The 26,791-nt window shown below is 41.3% G+C and overlaps 2 protein-coding genes across 4 annotated transcripts in view; both read right to left on the reverse strand.

Moving 5' to 3' along the window:
- Positions 1 to 308, reverse strand: part of MAPK12 (mitogen-activated protein kinase 12) — a 29,372-nt gene extending 29,064 nt beyond the window's left edge. Inside the window, exon 1 of the mRNA XM_042815915.1 lies at positions 120 to 308. Within this exon, the coding sequence (XP_042671849.1) occupies positions 120 to 235 (116 nt within the window). The 5' untranslated portion in view covers positions 236 to 308. The remainder of the gene's footprint in view (positions 1 to 119) is intronic.
- A 9,773-nt stretch (positions 309 to 10,081) lies between these two features.
- MAPK11 (mitogen-activated protein kinase 11) overlaps positions 10,082 to 26,791 on the reverse strand; it is a 29,500-nt gene continuing 12,790 nt past the window's right edge. The window contains exons 4-12 of one of the 3 annotated variants that reach the window (XM_042815671.1): positions 25,761 to 25,872; positions 23,353 to 23,382; positions 23,169 to 23,216; positions 20,642 to 20,756; positions 20,447 to 20,518; positions 18,799 to 18,878; positions 15,528 to 15,564; positions 14,037 to 14,210; positions 10,082 to 10,762 (exon numbers count right to left, since the gene is read on the reverse strand). In XM_042815671.1, the coding sequence (XP_042671605.1) occupies positions 10,689 to 10,762; positions 14,037 to 14,210; positions 15,528 to 15,564; positions 18,799 to 18,878; positions 20,447 to 20,518; positions 20,642 to 20,756; positions 23,169 to 23,216; positions 23,353 to 23,382; positions 25,761 to 25,872 (742 nt within the window). In that variant the 3' untranslated portion in view covers positions 10,082 to 10,688. Of the gene's footprint in view, positions 10,763 to 14,036; positions 14,211 to 15,527; positions 15,607 to 18,798; positions 18,879 to 20,446; positions 20,519 to 20,641; positions 20,757 to 23,168; positions 23,217 to 23,352; positions 23,383 to 25,760; positions 25,873 to 26,791 lie in introns of all 3 variants that reach the window. The other 2 variants (XM_042815669.1, XM_042815670.1) reach the window with 2 other exon arrangements.

Here is a 26,791-nt window from a genome sequence, read left to right on the forward strand (position 1 = left end):
AAGCGCCGCGTCCCGCCGACCCCGGGCTGCGCCCCGCCGAGCCGCCATCTCGGCCGCCCTCGGTCCCGGGGTGCGCCCTCCTCCCCGGGGCAGCCGCAGCCCGACCCCTTCCCGCTCACCAGACGGTTCCGTAGGCGCCGGAGCCTACGAGCTGCAGGTCCCGGTAGCGGTCCCGCACTTCCCAGAGAGTTTTGGTGATCTCCTGCCGGTAGAAGCCGTTCTTGGGGGAGGACATAGCGCGCGGCTAATGCCGCCACCTCCAACAAAGAGCCCGGGGGGAGCGCCGAGCGCCAGGCCGGGCTGAGCGAGCCGAGGGGCCGGGCTTGGCCGCGCTCCCTCCGCGCCTCGCTCCCTCCCTCTCGCCCGCCCCTGCCCCTGCCCCGCTCCCCCGGCAGCGCCGCGCTCCGCTGGGGGCACCGCCCGGCCCGGCGCCCTGCCCGCTCCTGAGCCCCGGCGGGCTGTCCGCGTGGAAAGGCGGCGACCCGGCAGGTGCTGGGCACGGGAGGAACGGTGCGTGGCAGTGCTGCTCCCGGCATTTCCCTCACGCCGCCCGTGCTGCGTACACCGCTTTAGTTCTTCCAGCGGCTCAGCGCCTCCAGCGCTTCTGCTTTCCGCCCCTCTCCCCGCAGCAGCGTGGCCGAAGCCGTGCCGCTGCCTGCGTGGACGGCGAGGGCAGCTCCCTCACAGCGCCGACACGGCGGAGCGAGAAGCTCGGCGAGCTGAGATGCGGCCGTGGCCGTTCAGCCTCATCCAGCGCCGTGCAGAGAAGAAGGTGTGAGGCTTCTGCCGCACCAAGACACACTCAAAATCCATCTGTTCCTTATGACTCGCTTGCGTGCTGCTGTGTGTTTATGGATCTGGTGGGTGATGTGTGCTTTATTGTCTTGCAAAGCTCAAGATATCTCCCCTGTTCTACGAAATCAGCCTTGGAAATGGGAGGTGGGAGTGGGAGCTGACAGGAGTGCAGATGGATGGCTGCTTGGTGACACCAGGGCTCCGTGCAGGCCCTATGTGCTGTGCTGGATATTGTGCTGCTGGGGTAAACTGAGAATCCTTACTGTGGAGCTGAGCACAAGCACACCCTGGCCTTCATCTGGGTGTGTGCCCACCATGGGCTTGTTCAGCCTGGAGAAGAGAAGGCTCCTGGAGACCTTACTGCAGCCTTCCAGAACTTGAAGGGAGCGTATAAACGGGAGGAGGAATGACATTTTACACGCTCCAATAGCAATACAACAAGGGGAATGGCTTTAAACTACAAGAGGAGAAATTTAGGTTAGATATTAGAAGGAAATGCTTTACCCAGTGGGCAGTGAGGCACTGGCACAACTGCCTCAAGAAGCTGTGAGTGCCCCATCCCTGGAGGCACTCAGGGCTGGGCTGGATGTGCACCTGAGCTGCTGAGTGGCTCTGCCCATGGCAGGGGATTGGCAGTAGATGGTCTTTGAGATTCCCTCCAACCCATTCTGTGGTTCTGTGGTGTGGCTCTTGCAGTCTGAACTCTTGCGTCAGTGCTTTGGATGTGGTAAAACTCTGCTGACTTTTACACTGAAGTGTTAAGGGATACAAAGTAAAAAATAGAAATGGAAAGAGGAAGAAATGAGAATTACGGTCAGTGGAGAAAAACTGCCTTTAGTTATAATTGTGGAGGCCACTAAAGTATTGTACTGCATCAAATGATATTCTACCAGTAAGCTGGAGCAGAGAAATGCGTGGTGGCTGTGACAAGGAATGGTGCTGCAGTCATAAGGACACGAGCAGAGATGCCAGCAGCAGCCCTGGGCATGACAGGGACAGCAGCAGGGTGTGGACAGTCCTCCTGCCAGGCTGGGGCTGTGCAACCGCTGCTTCCTGCAGCTCTGCATGCACAGGGGTGTCTGCAGGCAGGAGGCAGTGGATGTGCAAGTGGTCCATGCATCTCTGGAGTGGTATGAAGCGGCTCAAATGGCTGCTAAAATCTTTCATGGTGCTGTATTTCCGCAGCAAATTGTCCTGGTCGGCACATTTAAGGCAAAGGCCTTCTTTTTAATATGTTCTATATTTTCTCTGTGCGTATATAACTAGAATTCTTGCCCTTTGTGTGGTCTGACTTCAGCCCTGAGCAATGTTGCTGAGGTTAGGCAATTCAGGCTTGCTGTTGCTAGAGTTCAGTTTGTGGCTTATCTGGAGAGGGGCGATCTGGCCGTGCTGTGTGTCTGCTCAGTTCGGGCGAGCAGCCCTGCCCTCTTCCTCTCACTACTGACGTGTCAGGTACAAACTCACATCCTTCCACCGCACGGGCGATCTCCAGTATTGCTCTCTGCCGATAGGTGACCCGTTTGACTTAGCTATGTTAGTGAGAACAGAAAGCAGCCTTGTGGCACTCGGCAGGTAGTGCTGGGCTTCTGTCAGATCAATTGTACACATTTGTTTTTCAGATCAACCATCCCAACCATACCCAATTCGTTTATTAAATTTCCAACATCGCTTTTTTTGCAGTGTTTGATATTCAGATGATGGCTGGATATGGTATGGGCCAGGTGAGAGCTAAACAGCAGTACCTGTTACTGGGTGTTGAGCCTGTCCATTATTTAACATCTAATAGCTTGGATCCATCCACAGCTGGCAAATCTTACAGCAGAGTCACAAAATGCAAAGTCTTGGTGACCTGCTGGGCTTGGTTGGATGGAGTATATGGTATTTTCCTGAAGACAATCTGTTGCAGTCACACTGGTGTGATACTACAGCCACATCTTGGCCTAGGCAGTATTGCTGGGAAGGGCTAATTGAAAAACAAATGCTATCATATGTCTTTTTGGCATACTTTTAATGTAAAGATAATGGAAAAAAAGGTTTCTCAGACATCATGAATAAAAGGTAATAAATAATATTACGATGCAAAACACACACTTAATGCCCAACCTGTGAGGGGAACATTGGGAAGATTGTTACTGTGGAGAAGTTTTTGTTTTGTTTTTTTTTAGCACCTTTCATTGCTGTAAGGTTGCCATCAGCTGCAAAACACGTGGTAAATAGGATGTGTACAGTAGTGTACACGGTATACATGTGTACAGAGATTACACTTTATGATCTCTCCAGGGATTAATAACTCAGTTCACACTCCAGACAGGACCTGAGACTTCAGTGCTGGAGAAGCAGTTCTGTGAGACAGTAGTAGAGAAGCTAACCACGTCTTCCTGAGGAGTTCTGCAGAGGAAGAGAAATTACACAGCCTGGTGAGGGAGCTGCATGATAACTGCTCAGGACAAACTCTCTATTAATGGTGACAAGGTGGCAGTTTGTCAGGGCAGAAGAGCGTGGGCCAACAGCCGGTCCTCTTTTTAAAGTAGTCTGATCTTGCCTGTTCGTGTCTGTTGCTGTGGAAGAAGCAAATCAATTTTCATTTATTGCAAGGAGAAATAAAGCTGAAACAAAAATGTCAGTTTTCCTCTGACAATGTTCCTGTGCTATCGTGTCCACACCCTTCCTCGTGGAGCTGTTGCCAAATGTTTTGCAACTATTCAGAGGTTGTTTCTCTGACCCCTGAACAGGGTGCCTGAATTCCACTGTATGCGGCGCAGAGGGGAGCTGCTCAGCCATGCTGTGAGAATGCTCTACAATAAGCTGATGGGAATAGTTAGGTACTACCTAGGTGTTTTTTATTTTTATTTTCTTTGGTTAGGCATTTCATTTGCTCAAGATGTTGAGTGAGGTGTTACAGCAGTGTTTCCTGCCCCATTTATCTCTGCATTCTGGAAATGAGATGGAAGAAGCACAGCCATATGTAGACATAGCAGATGGGTATGTATAGAACAACTGCTTGCTCTCATGATTCTGTCCCCAGATCCTGCCTAAAGGCCCTCCTCTTCTTACTGATTCCTGCCATAAACTGATATGTGGGGAGTCTGGGTTTGTGTCTGAATTTGGGGGGTCAGAAGGAAGCAGTGGTGTTTTTAAACTATCACAGATTATCATCCCGAGATTCTGTTGTGCAGAGGAAAAATTACTCTTGAAGAGTTTTCCATCTCTGATGCAAAAATCATACAAAAAGGGCATTAATGGATATAGCTGAAAGTGTAACCTATCTGTCTCTACATAGCTGTGCTATCACCTGCTTATGTCACCACTCTGAGTGCCACTCTTACCCGTGTTTTCCATCACCCTTGATGTCGGGGCCATTTGGTGCTTTTCCATTTCAGCCTGATGGGAAGGCTGGACAGGACACGTTGTGTAGTTTCTGCACAGAGTGAAACATGACTGGGGTTTGTTCTTGGTTTGAGCCTTTGGGCTCTATAACAAAGTGAGTATGAAATAGGAATATATCTTAGTGCTAATCTAGAGGGCATTATTCTATGAGGGGCAAGGTATGGCTCAGTGGAGGCTGCCAGTTATGGCAGGCGTAATGCCTATTTGTCTCATGGCTGCCACTGAGATTCATTATTTACTGCACTCACTACCCTTTGTGATCAATCTGGAACCTAAAAGGAGCAGCTAAAACCTCTGTACAACTGCACATGTTAATTGGTGACAATAATTGAAGCTGAGGGACTATGCGAGTGCAAAATGAAGCATCTGTATGCATGGAGGATTGAAGCCTAATTGAACAGCTTCGTTCATTATGTAGAGATTTTCTGTATAATGGATTGTTAGAAGATCAGCATTAGTATAGGAAGCTCACAAGATATCCCCCCTTAACTTAGACCTTTTTATGCATTTCAGCTCTACACTTCATACAGCAGCAGCAAGGTCGATGGCAGCTTCATTAATGCAGCTTTCTGACCCTCTTGATACTAGTCACATAAAATCCTCGTGCTTTTGTCTTTGCCTACTTACATGGGTCCCATTTAATAATGCGCATAGCACCCAGAACTGAAAGCCAATCAATGTCAAAGACTGATAAATGAATGCCACTTGGTAGGCAGGCTTTGCAAGAGCATGCTGATTTCCTGAGAAGCAGCTTTAGGGGGCTGCACTGTATCTGCAGACACTGGCAGCATGGTTCATATGCAAGAGAAACAAGCAGCTCCTTCAAAGAGGAGCAGGGGTGCTACCCTTAATTCTTTCCCAGTGAGACTGAGCTTGCCTTGCCTGAATTCCTTTGCTACTAACAAAAGAGATAGTTTTATGCAACTTGCAGTGTATTTCTCTTTTAGCAAGAGCTAAATCTTTCCAACTGCTCACGCATTAGGGATTCCTGAGCCATTCCAGCAAAGTTGGAGCTAAGGATGCTAGTTAAGTAGTTCACTGCATTTAAATAGTGCAATTTTTAATAGATTCATCTCTGAGCAGGTTGTGAGTGTTGGAGAGGTGGATGTCTGCATGGTCTTTATTATCCAGGAGCACATGTGACAGGAAGAAGGAAGGAAGTGGCTTTTGTACTGATGCTCCCCACCTCTGCCAAATGTATTTTTTTTGCCAGCATTCTGTCCTTGAAACAGCTGCCCCCTCCCATTCCTGGGGTGAGTGCTCACTCTGTGTCTGACCTTGCAGTGAACTGAACCACCTCTTTTCCTTTCATCTTTTGTGCCAAATAAAAACATACTAAGAGCATTAATGGGAATTCTGCAACAGTGCTGTCTAATTGATAGGTCTTGACCTACTGTTGCATGGTGTTTTTTCATTTACCAGTGTTGATTACCTGGTTTTCTATTTGACCTTTTTTCTACAAGTTCCTAAAACAGTAACTCTGCTGTTTCCTACTTTTGTGGCCACAAGTACTGGGAGGAGGAAATTCTGAGTGTTATGGCAAATGACAGCCTGTTAGGCTGTGCTTTTCCCCTAAACCACCCCCAGTTTTTCTATCGGTGCATTTGTAAATTAGAAGTGTTGCTGAGGTATCTTAAAAATGAAGATGCAGACTGTAAAAGACATGCAGCCTACACCTGAGCATGTCAAAAGATTGAGCTGCATGGTATAGACTTGTTTTTCCTTTTGCAAGACCTTCTACTTCCAATGACAAAATTACTAGGCTTGGAGTTGCACTTAGCACTGATTAGAGTGAGATAATAAATTCTAGAGGTAATTTCAGTTTAGTAGGTAGCAAGATAACAAGCTCTAGTGACTGAGAGCCGAAATCAGGTGAATTTAGATTAGAAGTAAATTGCTAACAATGACAGTAATTAACCAGTGAGAGCCCTCAGAGGGTTGTGATGTTTTCCTTCAGTGGAAATGTGAGTAGCTGAGGCACAGCTGTGTTGTTTAGATGTGTTTTGCTGAGAATTAATTCTGTGCTTTACAGGTCAGAGATAACGAGCACCATCAATTATAAGCAGCACCAAAGGCAAGTCCTGCCTGACCAACCTTGTGGCCTTCTGTAATGGCATAACTGCATCAGTGGACAGGGGAAGAACCACTGATGGCATCCATCTGGACTTCAGTCAGGCCTTTGACACGGCAGCCCACAGCATCCTTCACTCCAAATTGGAAAGATACAGATTTATGGGTTGTCTATTTGACGAATGAGGAATTGGTTTGCAAGATCATATGCAGAGATTGGTGATCAGTGGTTAATGGTCCGTCTGGATAGCACTGATGAGTGGTTTCCCTCAGTACTGATGCTCTTTAATAACTTCATGAATGACACTGAGATGGAGTGCACCCTTGGATGACACCGAGCTGTGTGGTGCAGTCAACATGCCTGAAGGACAGGATGCCTGAGAGTCCTGAACTGGCTTGAGCAGTGAGCCAGATGAACCTCGTGAGGTTCAGTGAATCCAAGTGCAAGGTCTTGCATCTGGGTTATGGTAACCCCCACTATCAGTACAGGCTTGGGGATGGAAGGATAGAGAGCACAGCCCTGCTGAAAAGGACCTGGGAGTACTGGTGAATGGCAGGCTGGACGAGCCAGCAATGTGTCCTCTTAGCTCAGAAAGCCAACAGGATCCTGGGCTGCATCAAAAGAAGCATGGCCAGTGGAGCAAGTGAGGTGATCCTGTGCTGGTGAGACCTCATCTGAAGTTCTGTGTCCAGATGTGGAGTCCTCAGTAAATGAAAGACATGGAGCACATTCAGAGATAAGCCATAAAAACAATTCAAGGGATGGAACACCTCCTTTATGAAGACAGACTGAGAGAGATGGGGCTTCAGCCTGGAGAAGGCTCCAAGGCGACCTAATAGTGTCTTCAGTATCTAAACAGAGGCTGTAAAAAAGAAGAAGATGGACTCTTTAGCAAGGTCTGTTGTAGTATGACAAGGGGAAATGGTTTCAAACTAAAAAAGCAGAGATTTAGACTGGATACAAGGAAAAAGTTTTTTATTATAAGAGTGGTGAAGCACTGGAACAGATTGCCCAGAGAAGCAGTGAAAGCCTCATCCCTGGAAAATTCAAGGCCAGGCCAGGCAGGGCTCTGAGCAACCTGATCCAGCTGTAGATGTCCCTGTTTGTTGCAGGAAGATTGGACTAGGTGACCTTTGAAGGTCCCTTCCAACTCAAGCAGTTCTATGACCATTTATTGTGGACAGTGTAGGGCACTTTCTGCAGATGTGCATGCAATATATAGAGAACATACAAAATCCTGCTTGTAATAAAAATGGTGTCAGGAGACTGAAAAAAAAACCCAGTTAAACCCACTATAAAAAGTTCTGTAGTTAAAATGCAGGCTATGCAAACAATTCCTTTATTAAACATTTTTTATCAAAAAGCCAAAATGAAATACTTCTTTTTATTTTATTTTTTTTACAAACTCTGCTTTTAGTTCTAAGTGATCATACAGCTGTGAAAGACCCTAATAGAGATATTTACCTCTTTTCCCCGCTTCTGTTGGTGGACAGATGCTTTTTTCCATCTGTGTTCAGATGATAAGCATTATTAGTAGTAAGCCTTCCCTGTTTTGGTCTCAGTAGGGTTACTGCCTTTCCAATTACCCTGTCCTGCTGTTGTAAACTGATAAACTTACCACACTGCCTTCCTGCATTTCCACTAGGGAGTCCGTTACCTGTTCTAGGAAAAATAGGTTAATTAGTGGCTTTTGAGGTCAAAGAAATGGCCTTGATTTGGGAAATGAAGGGAAAAACTGTCTTTCATGCTATCATTTTTCTTGACATTACAATGAAATAATGATTTATGAGTTTTGACAGTACTTCATTAAAAATAGCTGAGCTCCTGTTATCCATTACTGTCACCTCTGATTAGTTTGCATGTGGCTACGACTGTATTCTCCCTACATAATTTATCTCCTAGAAAAAAAAAAAATCACATCTGTGAATGGAAAATAGAATATAATTTTGTTTGATATTTTAACTACCCAGTTAAGGAAGACTCAGAGTTGCCAGGAGAACAAATTTTGGATGTGACAAAAAAACTCTGTCTTTCTACTTAACTAGATATAATAAGCAGAGATCAAATCGAGCTATTTGCCTATCATGGAGTTCTACACATTCTTTGGAAACATTTGGAGCTGGAGACCCCCATAGCTAGGAAACCAGATTAAACAGATGATGGGACAAATCCCACACTAAATTCATTATCGTTCGATGCAGAGGGCTCTCATGAAATTTATTGCATCCTTGCCCTTCCAGCTGGAAAACAGTTGCAGACCAGGCAAGAAGCTCAGCATGGGATTTCAGAGAAAATAAAGCACAGAACTATTTTTCTGTTAAGTGGTAAACAAGTAAATGAAAAAAATAGATGCGTGAGACATGCCTGAGTTATGATTTTCACTAGGCAGCCAGACAGATCATTTAAGGATTTATAACCTTGTCACCTATTTTAGTGTGAGATTCAGATGATTGCTGCACAACCATTACAGGCCTCACGCAGCACCAAAGGGTGGCACTGCAATGACAGCCACACGCCAATTCAAAGGACTCTCAATAAATCCACGCAGCTTAATGTGCACTGAAGAAAGCTGAATTCAGATTGCTGCGTTCTACTGAATGTAAGTAAGAGGTAATTGGCAAACATTGACAGGAGTCATGGAATCATGGAATGGCTTGGGTTGGAAGGGACCCCAAGGCTCATCATGTCCCAACCCCCATACCTCTGGAAGGGCTGCCAGCCTCTAGGTCACATACTAGAGCAGGTTGTCCAGGGCTCACCCAACCTGGCCTTGAATACCTCCAGGGATGGGGCATCCACAGCCTCTGTGGCAGCCTGTTCCAGCCCCTCACCACTCTCAGTAAAGAACTTCCCTGACATCTCATCTAAATCTCCCTTCCTTTTGTTTAAAACCATTCCCCATTTCCTATCACTATCTACCAGTGTAAAGCACAAATGAGGAGCAAGTTTTTAGGTGGAATGATGATTTCTATTTCTCAAAGAAGACAAAAGTACTACGCCAAGTGTCTTTGAAAAATAAAAGTTCTTGGACTTGATTTTTTTCTATCTGTTTATTAAGAAAAAATCTTTTTACATAGAAAAGATACAGAGGAAGGTAAACAAAGGCAGTAGAATTCATTATCTCATGTAATAGCTGTACAACTAGATCTTAATGACAAAAGTTGAAGAAAACCTAAGTAATATAAAAAGCCACCTCCAAAATGAGACTCTGACAGTGAGAACGAGACACAAAAAAGAACACTGAGTAGTTTGTGCAACCAAGCTTGTTAGTACGTGAGAAAGACAGCCATTAAATCACAGGAGGCCTTATGCCAAAGGATATTCCTGTCTTAGTATTATGCCTTCCACTGGGAAAGGCAATAAATTAAATTATTTAATACAACTCAGTATGCAGTCTGCCCTGCAATTTATTATGTACGTTCTAATTTTCCAAGCTGGAAAGCCTTTCACATTTTGCTTGAAAAGAAAATCTGTCAAGATGGCTACTTTGTTTTTCACAAATCTGTTCTTAAACCTCATTTTGTCTTGTCTTCCAATGGCACTTTGTAGACTACTTTCTCACAGATCAATTGAAGGAAAATAAGATCATGAGGAATACTGAATTCCAAGTGTTGAACTGGAATTCTTGCACTTCAATCTGTGACAGCCTTGGCTGATGTTTGCAGAAAACCACAGAAATGTGCTGGGTGCCTTCAGGGCACCCTCCTGTAAACTGTGCAAGACCAGCAGCCCTCCGGCACAGGTGAGGTTAGGAGCACCATTGGGAATTACAATGGGCTCCCAAACTGGCACTGTGCAGATTAAAGATAAAAGAACGAGGACAGACACTTTAATGGCGACAGAAGACAAAGATTTATTTTTTACTGACTTCCAACTGGTGCTAGATTGTTTGAGAGACATCTAGAAAATCTGTCAGACCACCACAGATAGGACTACGTGTGCATATTCTGTCTATCTTGCTACCACACCCTCTCTTCATAAAGGCACTAACTATAAATCAAATGAAAACAGACAGTTAAAATCAGGCTAACGCCAGGAAAAAAAAAAAAAAGGATTGCCTGTATGGAATTCTATGTTTATGTTTGTATACATTCATGCGTTAAATGCACAACTTTAAAATTAATTAAAAACATCACCTTCATTTTGGCAATACGACTGATAAAATGAAACATGCAGAAAACACCGTTAAACAGAACTCAGTGCATAATTTTGTCAGAACAGAGCAGTTCTTTATCACCCTTTATGAACTGGGAGTACATTCATATCACAAGGTAAGAAAACCTCGAAACAGACAACATCTGGCTTCTGTGTAACGTATCTGCTTTTCCACATCTTTGGATAGTGAAATCTATGTGTATTTGAACACAGGTTAAATTGTATGGTTATATTTTAACAGTCCTCGTAGTGCAGCAAGGCAAAGCACAGCTGCCAGCGTTCACTGTTCTATTTCCAGGCTATCCATTTTCAGGTCAGGTGGTTTAAAGCTCATCACTTCTTCATAGGTAAGTTCTGCAGAGAGGGGATAAGAGAGAGAGAAGAATTACAAGACTTTCTCTAATTTCTCTTTATGAGAAAAATATTCCAGACAGAACTGTTAAATGCATGCGTGACTTTTAGTCTGTATTTCCAGCCTCATCAATCTACCTAGATCGAAACTCAGACTGCATTCACTAGCTCTGCTAACTTGGATACATTATTCTATTAATGTGTCTGTCCCCTTCACCTAATTGCTGAATCACAACTGGCCCTGAAATGGAACCATCAGTTACGCTGTCAGATGACCTTACTGTAAAAAAAGACAAAATGTAATGCAAACTGGAATCTTTAAAAGCACAAAAAACAGGTTTTAAGATGTGCACTTTTAACCACAAAGAATGTTCTTTATAATCTTCCGTCAATTGCCTACAACATAAATCATGTGCAACGATGCACCAATGCCTTTAAATCCAGGTGGTTTAGGCTTAAAGATCCTCTGACTAAATGTTCTTTTTCTGTCTTACAAGCATGCAGCAATTCTACTTTCACCCAGAAAGGCCTAACTAGAAACACAGATTGACTGTTTTATGCTGCTTTTGGAAGAGCCCTTTATCTTCTCATGTTATGTCATACTTTGTGCCTTGCGCAGCAATGACGCACAGCGTCGGTGGCCACCTCCTATGGATTTTCTCAAGCCAGGTAATGTATTTTAAGGATCAAATCCAGTCCATACATAAATAAATGATCAACTATGTGTTACTTCAGGATCTGACAGCTAATAAACATAAAAGTGGACTGAGCACTACTGTAAGAAGTGTGTACAAACCCTACAGTTGGGTCTTGGCTATACTCCAGTTGCGCAGCATTCAGTAGCACAGCACATCCAATGAGCTTTGCTAACAACTGAAGGATTCCCCTGGAAGAAATTCCACCTACAGAGCCCTGGGGCTGAAGGATTTGTTGGGTGACTCAGTGCTTCATCTGCAGCATCTGAAGAGCACCTGGTCACAGGCAGCCAGGTATGTCAAGGAGCTCCTGGCAGAAGTCAGTAAGGCAGTGCCTTCACGGATCAGGTGCCTGGGACTGTATTATAAATTATGCTGCTGGCTGTGCACTGCATGCTTATGAAGCTCTTTCCTGTTCTCCTGTCACCTAGTTAGCTGAAAGTACAGATGTTATGCTGAGATATGTGAAACTGGAGCAGCAGCAAAGGAGCGATAGTGCGTAGCATTCAATGCTGAATGGCATTCTCTTGGCCTCTGCATTTTGAAATATCTTCTAACTGATTAAACATGTCAGACAAAATCTATGAGCTGGGGCTGCAAACCTCAGCTGTGCAGCAGAGGTCAAGGAAACTCTTAAGTGCCCAACGTGTAACACAAAGTGTCTGAAATCTCATTTTGCTTTGGCTGCTCAGCGCCCCTTGGGATCAAGCACCACTTTTAATTTGAACAGAAAAAGAGAAATATGGCACAGATGTCTGGAGGAAAATGGGTCAATATTTCATTAACAATTCAAACATTTTATGCAAATTGTGACCTTTGATGTCACCTTATTAAATGTACCCCACATGGTACGTGAAAATATTTACTTTCCCAAGCTAAAAATGTGGCCAGGAGGAAGAGCTGCACGTTCCATGCCAGTATAGTTTTGAAATGGTTTTCTCCTGTATAAAGAAGGAATTTCATCTGTAGTTCCCAAAGCACAATGATGTAAAAGAATATGGTACTGCTGCAGGATACACTACCCTTCCTACAGAATTCACCTCCAATTCATCAGTTCAGACTCAAGCTAAGACTGTTCTTAAGTTACTTTAACAAAGTTCCATCACAAACAGAAATCAGCTTTAATGAATTGAAAACTGCTAAACTTTTCTGTTAAGGACTCTGTCAGCTTAACAAGCAGCAGAAAGCAAATCCATTGGTAAAGAAAACTGAACACACCTCCTCACTGCCAGATTTTGCATACAGAGCATGGGTAAGGAGCAAATGATGCCACCCGATCCTCATTTTTTCTACAGACCCTCCAGGACTCTAGAAAGCCTTTTCAGGACTCTAGGAGGCTGCTTTATTGTACAGAGATCCACAAACCATTTCCTATCTTTCTCTGAGGTGTCACAGAATCACAGAATGGCCAGGGTTGGAAGGGACCTCAAGGATCATGAATCTCCAACCCCCCCTGCCACAGGCAGGGCCACCAACCTCCCATTTAATACCAGACCAGGCTGCTCAGGGCCCCCATCCAATCTGGCCTTGAAGACCTCAAGGGACGGGGCATCCACAACCTCTCTGAAGGTGTGTTTGTTTTAGTCAACCTCCTCAACGCCCAGGATAAAATGTGGCACAAAATGCAGAAAGTCAGTGCAAGGACATGAGGAAGGTACAGGAGATCAGTAATGTTCACCATAAAATAAGCTACTATGCTCATATATTTTATTAAACTTTTCTGGAGAAGAAGTTATAGAATATATAAATAGAAACAGGAAAGCAATTGTTTCATAGATTATGTACCAATGAACTTAAGCCAAGGAGAGGGCTTTATTAATAAACTGGAAGAATTAGTTTTCTAGAACATTTCTCAATTTAAAACATTCAGTAAGGATGCTTTAGCATGATATATCCTCATCAGACATTGATGAAATTGGATTGTGCTTTTTAGCATACTTGCAAACTTATTGTTTAGCCACATTATTTCTGTAATGCTATACTGCAATATGATCATGATGCAAGCAGGAAATTAACTTCTGAAAAAAGACTGTTGCAGTATTCCTCAAGAATGGGTTTGGGTTTTGTCACTCCAAAGTAAGATGAGCTGCTCACAGTTTGAACAGGATCAACAGCATGCTTTATCTATTCCCAATTAGTTGGCTATATCAAGAAGGATTATTAAAATACACACGTACATAGACATTTTTCATTTCTGGTTCTGAAGAAAGCAAGGCCAGAATCCCAAATAGCATCAGCTACTACAAGACTGTTACTTCAGCTGAGGATCTGGCCTAGCAGATTAAAAGGAAGATGAAATGAGTGGTTGCACGGTAAGTAGTGTCACCTTTTAGCTAAGATTAAACTTGCTATAGGAAACCTAGTCAGGAGTTGTTAGAGGCATAATGGGGAAAGGGAGCAAAATCCAGAGAGAAACTACCAACCCTTCCACCCCTCTACTCACAGGAACACACATGGACTGTCCTTGCACCCCTGAAGTTTAAGAGTTAAAACTGCTCTGGTTAGAAACAGAGCAAAACTGTTTCTGAAGTCAGGTTTTGTTCTGCTGACCACGTTAACACCTGTGTGCAGTTATCTGTTACCTTTCCATTCTTCTATGGTTCGCTCTTTATTCTCTATTGACTCATCATAGAGCTCAGCCTCAGGTTCGTCATCCGGATCGTGATACTGTACAAAGTATGGGTGTGCAAGGGCTGCTGAGGCAGTAATTCTTTTGTCACTGTCCAGTATCAGCATCTTCTCAAGAAGGTCTACCGCTACGGGAACAAGAGAAACTAGGATCAAAACCAGAAGGGACCATCTAGAAGTGAAAGAGAAGGCAACTGTTCACATGCTATCTCTTCTCACTTTATGCTCATTTAACATTATTGGAAAAAAAAAAAAGAAAAAAAAAACAAACCCACAAAATTTAAGCAATATAACAAACAATTTTTGAAGATTTTATGCTGTGAGTAGAACTTTCAGAGTTGGAAGAAGCTTCTGGTTTGCTTCTGGTGTGTGCATCGGTTCATGATAATCTATCTCACCTCTTCAGACATTCACAGCTTTGACTGTGAAAACACCTGTGTGCCTCAAGTTAAATACCCCAGTGTTGTGCATCTGGTGCTTAACATGGTCCCATCAGACAAAAACTCCAAAAGAACTTTACAGGACCTACCACCAAGTAAATGGTGTTTAAAGGCAACAGCTGCAGATAATTAGAAATGAGAGATCTTTAAGACTGAAATTGGCTTTATATGGATAGTTTACCACAAATTATTACATAAAACAATTGTTACTGCCTTCATATATGTACTGTCATCAAGTTCCTTTTATAATATCAGTACATAGCATGTTCTCATGGAACACATGCAAACAGATTCCATTTTTGTTCACAACTAGTTATATTTGTAAAAATAAAATTGTATTTCAACAAATATAAATAATCCACATCTTAACTCAAAATCTGTCCCTCTGTACAACACTTGAATGTGCACTAGATGAAACAAGCTAGGAAGTGTAGCAAGATGTTTCAGATGACTCGAGCATCTTGTTTGCCATGTCACAACAAATGATTCATAGGAAAATCTCTTTTGCACAGGCAGATCCAATTGGTTAAACACAATAACAGCTGTGCCAGATCAGACCAACAGCCAGTCTAGCCCTGTATCCTGTGTCCAACAATGGTTCATAAATTCTTAGGAAACAATACTCAAGAGGAACATTCAAACAGCTCTATTTCCTGGTGTATTCTCCCCCTCACCAGCAATTCACAGCTCCCGGCCTTCCTGAGCCAGAAGTGATGCCTCTAGTCCAGATCCTGTGACATTTTTTATTTACCCCTGCTATATATAGCTTGCTTTTGCTTTTCACACATAGTCTGTTTTCACCCACCAACTTTTCCATTAGGAGGTTCCAGTAATCTCCAACAACAAAAGCTTTGGACTTTGCAAAGGAAAAACCATCTCAGGATGAAAGGTTAAACACAATGCTCTCTTCACAGCACCAATTATCACATGGGATCACATAGCAAAGGAAATCTTTGGTTCATATGTTAGTGAGAGATTTAAGCTGTATCACTCTGACTTTCTTACCTAATGGATTGGCACCACGAAATACTGCTTTCAAATCCTGTTGAGGCATATGTGGAAGAGATTCAATGTACTTTCTTGCCTAGGAACAGATCAATATACATACCACATGCACAGAGGTTACATTTTGCCCAATAACAACAGTATCAGCTCTAAAAAAAAAATCAAATACTCATGGAATTTCTTACACATGGGAAACCTTCTAAACAGTCACTCATATATATGATTATTAGGCAGGAGAGTTTGAAACAGGTGTACAACTTTAGAGGTTCTACATTAGCACTTCAACTCTCATCTGTGCAAAATGGTTCACTGATGTGTATCCCCAGGAAACGCACGCGTGGAGCTTTCAACCAAAAATCACCACCTAACCTTTCAGTTACCCTCGGTAAAGTGGCATCATCCAGTGTTCTTCCTTTCCCTTCTCCCTCTCCTCAGATGAGCAGTAGTTTCACTAACCAAAGAACAAAGCCTGATTCTCCTAGGCTACAGATTTGCAGATGTTTAACAGAACTTACAGCTTGCCTTGTCTCCACAGCTGTGAAAGGCTCATCCAAACTCCACTAGGAAGGCCTACACTCATATCTGACCCACAGATGTTGGCGTGATGCCTGACACCACATCATCCAAGGAAAGGGCTGAGCAGATAAATCACTGTTATTCAGTGAGGAGGCTGAATGCTGATCATAAAGGCTGCAGACATAACCAGGAGTTCTGAAAACAGCTAAAGAGGCAAGTTTGTTTCCTACCCAAACTGATAGAAGCCACGTCCTGGTGCTTGGGGTCCCCACGTGCAGGACGCTGCACTTTGTTGAACTTCCTGAGGTTATTCTGACACATAACCTGCACAGACCTACAGCCACATTAGGAAACAGATCCTGTTCCCTACCTTTCTCTGACATCTTAGTTTCTGCAGCTACTATGAATTGATGTAAAGGTTTTTTAAATTCATTGCATTACATAGTACAGTCTTTTTAAATGGTGTCCTAATTTAACAAGGCAGATCTTTATTTTTTTTTCCTGCCGTTTCAAAGCTATAGGCACAGTCTGCTATAATTCTAGGCTACCATTAGAGATTTCAGAATCTTAATAATGTTCCCATCCTAATGGAAGTAAAACTTCATGACTTATGTCTCCAACACACTAAAATGATATTAGCATTTTCCCTTTCTGCTGTAGGAGCTGACAGCGAGGCTTTCAGCAGCTATAGCCAGCCATCCAGAGAATGATGTTTGAAGTCTATACAAACATAGGATTCACACCACCTCTTTTATACTCCTAAATTTCACAGAGGTAGAAAACACATACTAGAATGTCAGAAATATGTTCCTGGGGCATTAGTTTATACATGTGTATGAACAGTGCAGCAGAAGAGAGCTTTTGCACTTTCTTGCATTGAAGCTATGGACTAGGCAGAGACAAAACATACATTTATCTCATGACAAACATCTGTGGATTTGAGGATTAGTTTTTTCTATGCTGACATCAATTAACATCACTAATCCAACCACGACTGAATAAGATATGGTCAAAATTACCTCCAACCAATGCAGACCTGTCAAAGTATGCTTAGCAACCATTCAGCTGGGTCTAAGTATTTGCCACTTAAACTCAACTAATAGAATCTAGATGTTTAAATTAATCTGAAAATAATGAAGTGCTATCAGTTAAAACCTGTATTAACAATGACAGACTGACAAAACAGCTCAGTAACTTGTGCTGAAAAATCCTGATTTTTAGTTCTCATTTATTTGACACTCTACTGACAACTGAAAATAGGCTTGAGATTCTAGATAACCTCCAGCATTCCTGGTAGAGAAAAAAATTGCTCACAAAAACTAGCTGCATTAAGTAACATCTAAACTGTAAGGACAGAAAAAAAAAAAAAGGTAAAGAATGAGAAGGGAGGAATGGAACAGACACTCCCACACACAAGACAATTACTTCCAAACAAGGTATGCACCTTCTTGGCAATGCTCCTCAGCAGAAGCCTGGAGGTGACCTGGCTGCACTCCCACTCATTAACCTGTTTTTTTTTGTGTTCTCCCTATGCTCTATAATTAGCCCCCATGTCACAGTTTCAGAATCCCTGTGGATCACCATGTCTGTTTAAACAAGAAACCTAAGACAGAACCAGATACCATCTCCAATAAGTGTTTATGGTATTTAATATTGCAAAAGTCATAGAATCTTAGTAACTTACAAAGGCTACTCAAGTTCCTATGCTTAACACAGCACAGTACAAGACTTGATCCAATCTCCTGGCATAAGGGCTGATCCTCTTCCTGCCCTGTGGCTCACAGGCACTCAGCAGCCACAAACTCCAGGGTGCACACTGATTTGTGCTGATGAGGTTTCATCATGCCTGGACTTTCAAGCAAGGCAGTGTTGGTTTTAGGCTCCCCTATTCTTTCTGCTTACTTGAACAACTAGCATTTTCTTTAGGGAGTTCAAAGGAAACATCAGTATACATATGATCTGAAAAACAGCCTTCAATATTAGAGTGATGTCTATATAGAAAATGTTTAAGAAAAAAGCTGCAGCTCAGCAGGTATCTGTGCTGTTGTTTATCTGAATTTTTACACCCTGCCCATCACACGCCTTTATCAGCCAATGCCACCTCTCATTCCTTACAGCTCAGCTGGACACGCATTGTTATTGCCTTAAGGGAATCGTAAGCGTAGCTTTAGCAGAGAAACAAAGTGGAAATAGTTTGTCTACTGAATAAGGGAAAAAAAATTACATGGAGAGTTAAAAATCACATTATTAATGATACAGATACCACCATTAAGAGTGGACCTCACACAAGCATTCAGAGAGATGAATTAATATGAATTTCAAGTTAGTGTATTATTCCAAATAAAATTACTCACACGGGATGCATTATTTGATTCTGATATCTCTGTTCCTTCACATCAATGGAAAATAGATAGAAAAAAGTAGAAGTGAAAGCGACATCAGATTTAATAATAACAATGAAGTGCTCTGAGCTGAATGTCAGTTTGAATTCTTTTATTATAAGTATAGCAGAAAAAAAATCATCAGGATCAATTGCAAACTCCTTTGAAACAGGAACAGGTATCAAAATGAATCCAGCTGACAGTCAAGGTATTTGTATAGCTCAGAAAATAATGTTTTCTTAATGGTGCTATTGTAGCATTAAAAGAGAAAGATGATCTTAAGGCGTCTGCTCGTTTCCAAATCAGATATGTCTGTCACACAGTTAAAGAAGAATGATAAAACACTGGCTAACTCAATGAAGCTGTGAACTCACATGTTCTGATGATATCTTCTTCAGAAGTTCAGAACTGGGTGTACCCACAACTTCCATTATTCTCTTTAGTTGATCAATATCTACATTATTTCAGGAAAATTAAAGGCAACGTAATAAATGCCAGACAGAACTGCTGGGTTAAACAATTCATGAGCTTTCATGCAGGTGGTTGTTTAAAACAAGCAAGACAATTCCATTTGAGTCCACTGGATGACATAAATTCACACCTGCTTAAACCTAACTTGGAGTACCTAATTCTTTATCTTTTCTATAGCACTATGTGAATCTCTGGTCTGGTGAGCCCCTATGTGAGAAAATCACCTGCAAAAACATTGCTTCCCTGTCCCAGCTTCCTATTTAACAGACTCTTAAGCTTAATTTTAATAGTGCATTTTTCTTTCTGAAGGACTGAAAAACAGTACATCATACTAAACTGGAGTACATCACTAATCTGAGAGCTGGTAAAAGGAAAAATGTCATTTGGTAGCTTTAAACTGTTTTATATCAGTGTCAGGATTATAAACTTTAAAATGTGCATTTTTTGTTGTCATATACAACCCATAAAACGCACTACTTTTTCCCTAGAAAATGCTATTTTACAACTTCAAGTTGTAATCATATAATTAATTACATAATTCTAATCATATAGTCGTAGACAATATTTTAGAACAGCAAAATACCTTATTTCTTCAGAGCTGGATGTACTGATTTTTCCATGTAGTACATAACCAGTCTGAAGCACAGTGATCACCCAGATGATGGACATCTGAACAATGCCTGTGCTTATAGTAGAGCCTAATGAGGCTGAGCATGGCAGAAGAGTCAGTGGGAAGACTTGGCCTCTCACTTCTCTTAACATATCAGGCAATTCTAATATGATGCTGTTCCACACCTGGCAATGGTTTGGTTTCAGGATAAGCATTGGCTTTTGGGGAGGTTTAGAACAGTAAGACATGTCAATATCCAGTACAGAAGCACGTGCTTTTGTTTCTCACATTGAAAGCTTTCTTTCTCTGGTGCAGTTATTTTCTCTTTCCTCATTAACATTACTGTTTTATTTTACTACTCTCCTCAGCACCTGTTCTCTTATTTCTCCTGTCAGCACAAGGCAGCGCCAACGGAATCCACAGCACAGTGCTGCAGGTGACAGAATGCTTTCTTTCCTCTGTGGCACTTCTGGAAATTCTGGCTTGTTTTGTAACAGGCAATGATATCCCTATTTATTCACTTACTATTGAAAAGTGGGTTTTTTTGCACTAGAGGAACTTCCAGCCTTAGAGCAGTTCTATGTCTTAACACAGTATTAGCAGATCAAAAAACACTGTAATTACTCAGCTTCATTTTTAACATCCATCATTTATGTAAGACACACACGTGGAAGAAAATTGTTCTGTTGCAACCAGGCTGTTATTTAAATACTGATACAACATAAGGAAGAAATGTAACTACCGTTTAGGGACATCTGCTCCTGTTTCTTTTCCTACTAGATGGTCTCATTTTTAGCTGCAATATGTATAAAACTGAAACAATAACAAAAATTGTTTATCATTTTAGAAGTTTGTTACCTGAAAAGCCTGATCTATTAGAAAAATGGAAGAATTGTACAGTATTTCTACAGCTGCATTTTTCTGCTTTTACTTAAGGATACAATCATCTCCTGGAAACAGGGCCTTCCCTTTCAGTAACTCTGCCATGATGCATCCAACAGACCAGATATCAACTGTCAAAAATAGGAGAGAGAAATGTGTAGGATGACTCAAAGACATCAATAAGTGGAGTTGTTTCCATATAGATATACTATAACTATATCCAGCTGCAGCAAAATGAAGTCTCCATAGCCTACCTGTTTGATTGTAGTGCATCCAGTTCAACATGATTTCTGGAGCTCTGTACCACCTTGTTGCAACGTAGCCTGTCATTTCATCATCGGTTTGTCGAGCTAAACCAAAGTCTAAAATCTACAGAACAATAAAAAAAAAATAGAAATAGCTTTTGTTACTTTTGTTATGGGTACTGATCTTCCCCATTACCACCCCAGCGAGGGCCGGAACAAGAGGATCTTTAAGATCCCCACCAACCCAAGCCATTCCATGATGGTTCGTATCTGAGCCCAAGCATCTCTCCACCAGTGAAGTAAAACTGCAGTGCTGTGTATGAGCTCCTGTGCTGTCTGCTGGGGATTATAGAGATACTTCCACAGTGATGAGTCTGACCCTTTGTTTTCTAAGAAAAACTTCACACCTTGCCTAATGTTCAGCTTTCCTCTAACATTTGCTTTTTGAAAAACAAGCACTGTTGCTATAGAAATGAAACACTGCCAACTGGGAACATTTGTATGAACTGCCAACAGCAAATGCCACTGGACAGAGCATTTAAAGACCACGCAAGCAAATCACAAGCCCCAGAAGTTCTTTTGTTTCCGTCTCATGCTGCTTCCAGCACTGTTGCACACAGGCAGCATTTACCCAAATCAAGCAGTGTTCTGATGTCACTAGGAGGGGAACATATATCCTGCACAACAAGATATACTTACATCATGTGCCATCTGTTTTTGATAGAGCTCCCCCAGTGAAACAACAACAGGCTCGGTTTAGGTACATGTTACTCATAGGCACGATGGCACAATGTTCCCTTCCTTGCATTTTCTCTTGGTGAATTTACATTGACAGAAAGTTACTTCAAATATTTTTTTTCTGCTCATTTCTATCTTTCCATTTTTTAATAAGTCCATGTCCAACTAATTGTGGAGCTAAAAGGTATCCCATACTTTAAGAGGTGCTGCTGTGAAAGGGCAATGTTCAGCTTCAGTGCTGTTTGCTATCCGACTATTCTGCATCTCTTCAAACAGAAACATGAATAAAACCAGTCACAATCCCATGCTGAGATCCAGTGCTATCTATTTACCTGATGGCAAATCCTTTTCACTGGGAACATAAGCATTTTAAGACTATAATTCAAAATTATGCACTTATAATCCAATATAATGATATAAAAAGTCTAAAGAAAAATGATAAAGTATAAACAACACATAAACATATTTACTTCCAATAAACATTAAAAGCATTATATAATTCTATAAAAAGATACATGAGACAAATAAGGCACGAATAAGGGCTTGAAACATGAATACCAACATCTCCATTATTATAAATAAGTGTCAGCAAGATTTGTTTTAACAGCTGATGCCTTTTATCAAATGTGTACAACAAACATGTCCTGCATCTTTTTGCTTCTATTTCCTTCTTGTTTGTACTTGGAGATGTCCACTAGTTTGTTCCACTACAAAATAATTTGGTATCAGAGGAAGGAAAGCTATAAAGAAAACAAAGAACAATGTAGCAAATGGTAGGAAGAAATGTGGACAGATAAAATAATAGAAAACAAGATTAAAAGTTTCTTACAGTACAAAAGCATTGCACACATTTTAAAGTGAATGATCAGAACCAGATGAACTATAACATTTCACAGATGCTGAACGTATATGCGTGAAAACATTAAAGGGATAATAATGAAAATTGCTGAGCATCTGCAGCTCTCACTAACCCAAACAGGAACTACAGCTTCTTACAACACATCAGGATTAGCATGAGAACCTAAAAGCATTGCTCTCACTCAGTATTGCATTTCTCTTTTTTGTTCTCACAATATTTGGAAATTTAAATCCCTCACAGCTGGAATAAAGTGATTATTGCAGAATCCCAGTCAGAGAAAGAAACATGTCATGGAGAAATGCTAAGCTACTCATTTTCAAGCTTTAAGGCTTAGAAAGCAACTTCCCCTTTTTCCTTCAGAGCCTCGTGCTATTAGTTAATATTGCATCACACGGATACAGAAAGATATGTATTTATACAGAGATGTGAATTAACATCGTACCTGAATAGTGTGAATTATGGGTTTGTTTTGTCTTGGTGTTAATGCTGACTGCACCTGGGGATACCAGCATCTTTCATAACATTTCTATTAAATTTAACTCTATTCTGTAGATATAAAAATGAAAGCTGCTACACGGCCTCATCTAAACTTGGCATGTGTAGACATCACAGTGCAAGAGATAGCCAGTTAAGTGCTCTGTCATGAGATGTGTCTAGACAAATATGCCGATGTTCTGTCTGCGAGGAGCTGGGGAGGAACGCTTTGTAAGGAGACTTGTGGTGATGATAAACTCACATCTAGGAGAAAACATGTTCATGGAAATGCCTCTATGGCCAGGGAACAATAGTAGTAAGTGTACAAAATTAATGGAATCAGAAACAAAACTGGCAAATAAAAATTCTCCTTAGAGAACTGTAACACTGAAAGCTATTAAAACATTCTTCATTATAACAGATTGATTCCTCACGCACTCTTCATTACAGCAGAATGATTCTTACCCTCAATTCACAGTCTTCATTTACAGCTAAGTTACTGGGCTTCAGATCCTGTACCGGAACACAGAGAGTCAGTCAGGTACCATTTTAACCTTTTAAGGTATATTATAAATATGTCTTAGTAACACTTTTGACACATGGAGGGACACGCTCCATTCATCTTTATTATAGCAATGAATGAACTCACCCTGTGGATGATTCCAGCTGAGTGAATATACTGTGAAACAACATGGGGAAAAAAAAGGTAAAATTGGAAGTCAGAGGTTAGGAAGATGTGGGTCATTTGCTTTATCTTTTTGCTACTGGACCTGATGGTTCTATATACAGCAAAGATTTATGTCACAGTACACATTCAAGGCAGATGGGGAAATGACTAATTTCAAAACCTATCTGCTTTCTCTTACCCAGAGATAGATATTTCAGAAAAAGTAACTGTAAACACTGTCGTAAGCAGTAATTCTCCATCAAAAATTTCTCATTTTGAAAATTTAAAAATACTGAAACATATTCCAATCTTACCTACATGGCCATTTTGTGCAGTTGGCTTCTCAGTACAGTCAGTGGCCTTGGGAGCAGTATGGCTGACACCTAAGTAATACAAGTTATTTTTTCCATACTGTGAATACTGAATGTGGGTGGCAGCTATTTGCTCCCCTGGACAAGACAGTGGCCAGAACAGATATCCAGGCATTGTTTCAGATCCACTTTCAGGAGGGACATAAAGTGGTGTTTCAATGATTATTTAGTGTCTCTGCTATTTTACGTACATTACTAGATCTCAAAGAGTGGGAAAAGCTTAACCTGCAACTGCCTATAGTTCAGCTGCTAAGACTGACAGCCAATTTATTTATATAATCTTACTGATAAAGACCAGTAGGAGCTCTGAAACATACTCCTCCATTCTCTAAAGAAGCAACTACCATCTTTCAGGAGCGAAGATTGCATGAAAAATGTTGATATCAACTGGGGAAAAAACCAAAGAAAACAAAACTGCATTCTTTCAATTCCAGGCTTACACACTGTTTATCAGTGGGACAGGGACACATTTAAATGCTCTTCACAATAACTGTAAACAGCTGAATGCAGAGGAAATCAAACACTGCTTGAAACAGAATTAATTGCATACAGCTGCTGAGAAGGGCTGCCGTAGTACCACCAAGCAGCTCTACCTGCCTGCCACACCAGCCCCTCACGTGTTCCAATGGGATCTGCAGGGCTTGAGCCTGACTTGTGTACTCCCAGACAGATGTACCCATGAGCCCAGGTATAAGGACTAAAGCTGTAACGATGGCAGCTTAGACGTAAAGAGGGAATTATCTCTGATCAAACGTTCAGCTAATGAGATGTGAGAATTTTGATTCCAAGTAACAAGCAACCCCTTCCCTTGGAAGCACAGACAGTGCATTTCTGAAATGAATATTCACTTTTGAACACAACTGTTACTTAGCTCTGACACGACACAGTCATATTCAAAACCGTGGGTTGGATAATTAACTCTGGATTCATCTTCCTACTTAAGCTATTAACTTAAGTAAATGAGACAAAGCAATTAAGGGCTCAGTTCTGCAATTCTTCTTCCCTAAAATCTGCACTTAAATTGACAGAACCCACACGCACAAATAAGAATTATCCTCTCAGGCACCAGATGACTTCCTCAAAACCACACAGTAAACATCTCAGAGCTTTTCACCACTGCATGCTTTCAAACACACTTGTGTTTCCATGACAAAGTTTTCATTATGAAGCTTACTACAGCAGCTGAGCTCTCTTTTTTTTTTTTGCATATGCCTTGAAAAAACCACTCAACACTGGCTGAGAAAAATGTTTATCATCTAGTACTGCAAAGCATTTCCTAAATCTTCTGCTGTTTATAGACTCTTTCATGTTTAATGTCAGCAAAATGAAACATATTTTAGTTCTTTAGGAAGTTTTTGCTACAATTTCATTGCCAACTGCCTACATGACTGAGTTGTATAAACTTTAACAATGTGATTAAAGGAAAGAATGAGGAAGAAAAAATTTTTACAGGAAGAAAAAATCCTAAGTGATCCTGTGTAACGCTGTACATTGCTAGAATGAACTACTACTTCCAAAAGTTTCCCAATAAATCCAACCAACTCACTTATTTCCCCACCCATGAGATGCTCTCTCTCTCTGTCAGGGCTGTATTTTTTTTTCAAACTGGCTCAGGTCTTTCAAAGCATGTGAAAATGTGAATTAATTGCAATGTTAAGCTTTAACAATTTCATATTCTTCGTAAGTTTTTCATTACTTTCCCTTGACAGAGAAAATGTCTGAAGCACACAATGCGTGCTACTAAACACCTTCACTTGAGAGACCATGTAACAAGTCAATCTCCTTCAATAATACCTTAAATAGACTGACTCAAAGTCAGTGTTTGATGGAAATATTCCATGTGCAACTGTCACCATTTGCAGGCTTGGGGTTTACTTTTGGTTTGTAAAATAATCAAAAATTCTGAAACATGTGCTGCTATCTGAGCACTCCCAACACAAACTGTTCTAAGTACTGAACCAGTCATTACCACAACATCTTGGTTGCTCTCTCATATACATCCTTATATTGAGCCAATACCTTAAGTCCTCGAAGTAACTGATATATAAGAAACTGTATGTGGTCATCTGTTAACTTCTGGCACTTCACAATGTTATTTAGGTCAGCGCCCATTAAATTTGTCACAAGATACCTGTGAAAATAAAACAGACCTCACAGAAGAAAACAAATAAACATTCCCCATTCGAGATTGGCAAAATGTAAAAGAAGTACAAATAATGAGTAAACTACACACTCCTGTTTAGATTCCTTTTCCAGCTTCTACTCATGTAAGGTTTATGTCCCTCCAGTCAGCTATAAGCTCTAATAAAGGAATCACAGCTATGAGATTTAATATGGGGGAAAAAAAATATCCTTATGGAACATTAAAAGCTTTGATCTGTTTTTCTCTCCATGAAATACTAAAGCAGTTCAATCAGGGGAGAAGGCATCATGCCTCAAGATGAATAGGGATTCTGACCAACATAGAAGTGGGAGATCGGGGCCTCTAAACGACAGTTCCTGTGAGGAATATCTGATGATGGAAATCAACATCAAATTGTTTGAAATAAGAGTGCTTCGAGTGTTTTGTGCAATTTCTTTCCCTACCTCCACTGGGTTTTACTTTATTTTTTTTTCCCCGTAAGTCTTGTAGAAATTCAGAAGCCACAAAAAAAAAAAAAAAAAAAAAAAAAAAAGTGTTGGGACAAAAGTATGCATCCATCATTCTATCATTCTTAGCTCTTGTTTGTATAATTTTGCCCCAGAGGAGCCTGGCCACTAATTTTCATGGAGAAAAAAAATGTTTGTTAGTATTTCCTTGTCTAAACTGTTTATGTAGTTGCTTATAGCAGATGTAAGCCAAGAGCAACTCAGTACATATGGTATGTTTGAGTAACACCAAATTACAACTAGCTCTTGACTATCCAGGTATCTAATTTATCTTGTCTAAGGTAGCCAACAGAATACTTTCCTGCATTCCTGAATGATCCCATCTGCCTTTGAAAAAAACAATCTACAATACCAAAACATTTATGAGATACTTGCAGCCTTATAAACCACCATTCACAAAG

Source organism: Centrocercus urophasianus, unplaced genomic scaffold (genome assembly GCF_019232065.1).
Source record: "Centrocercus urophasianus isolate 14NV4802_14NV808 unplaced genomic scaffold, USGS_Curo_1.0 seq_15, whole genome shotgun sequence".
In the NCBI taxonomy this organism is placed as follows: domain Eukaryota; kingdom Metazoa; phylum Chordata; class Aves; order Galliformes; family Phasianidae; genus Centrocercus; species Centrocercus urophasianus.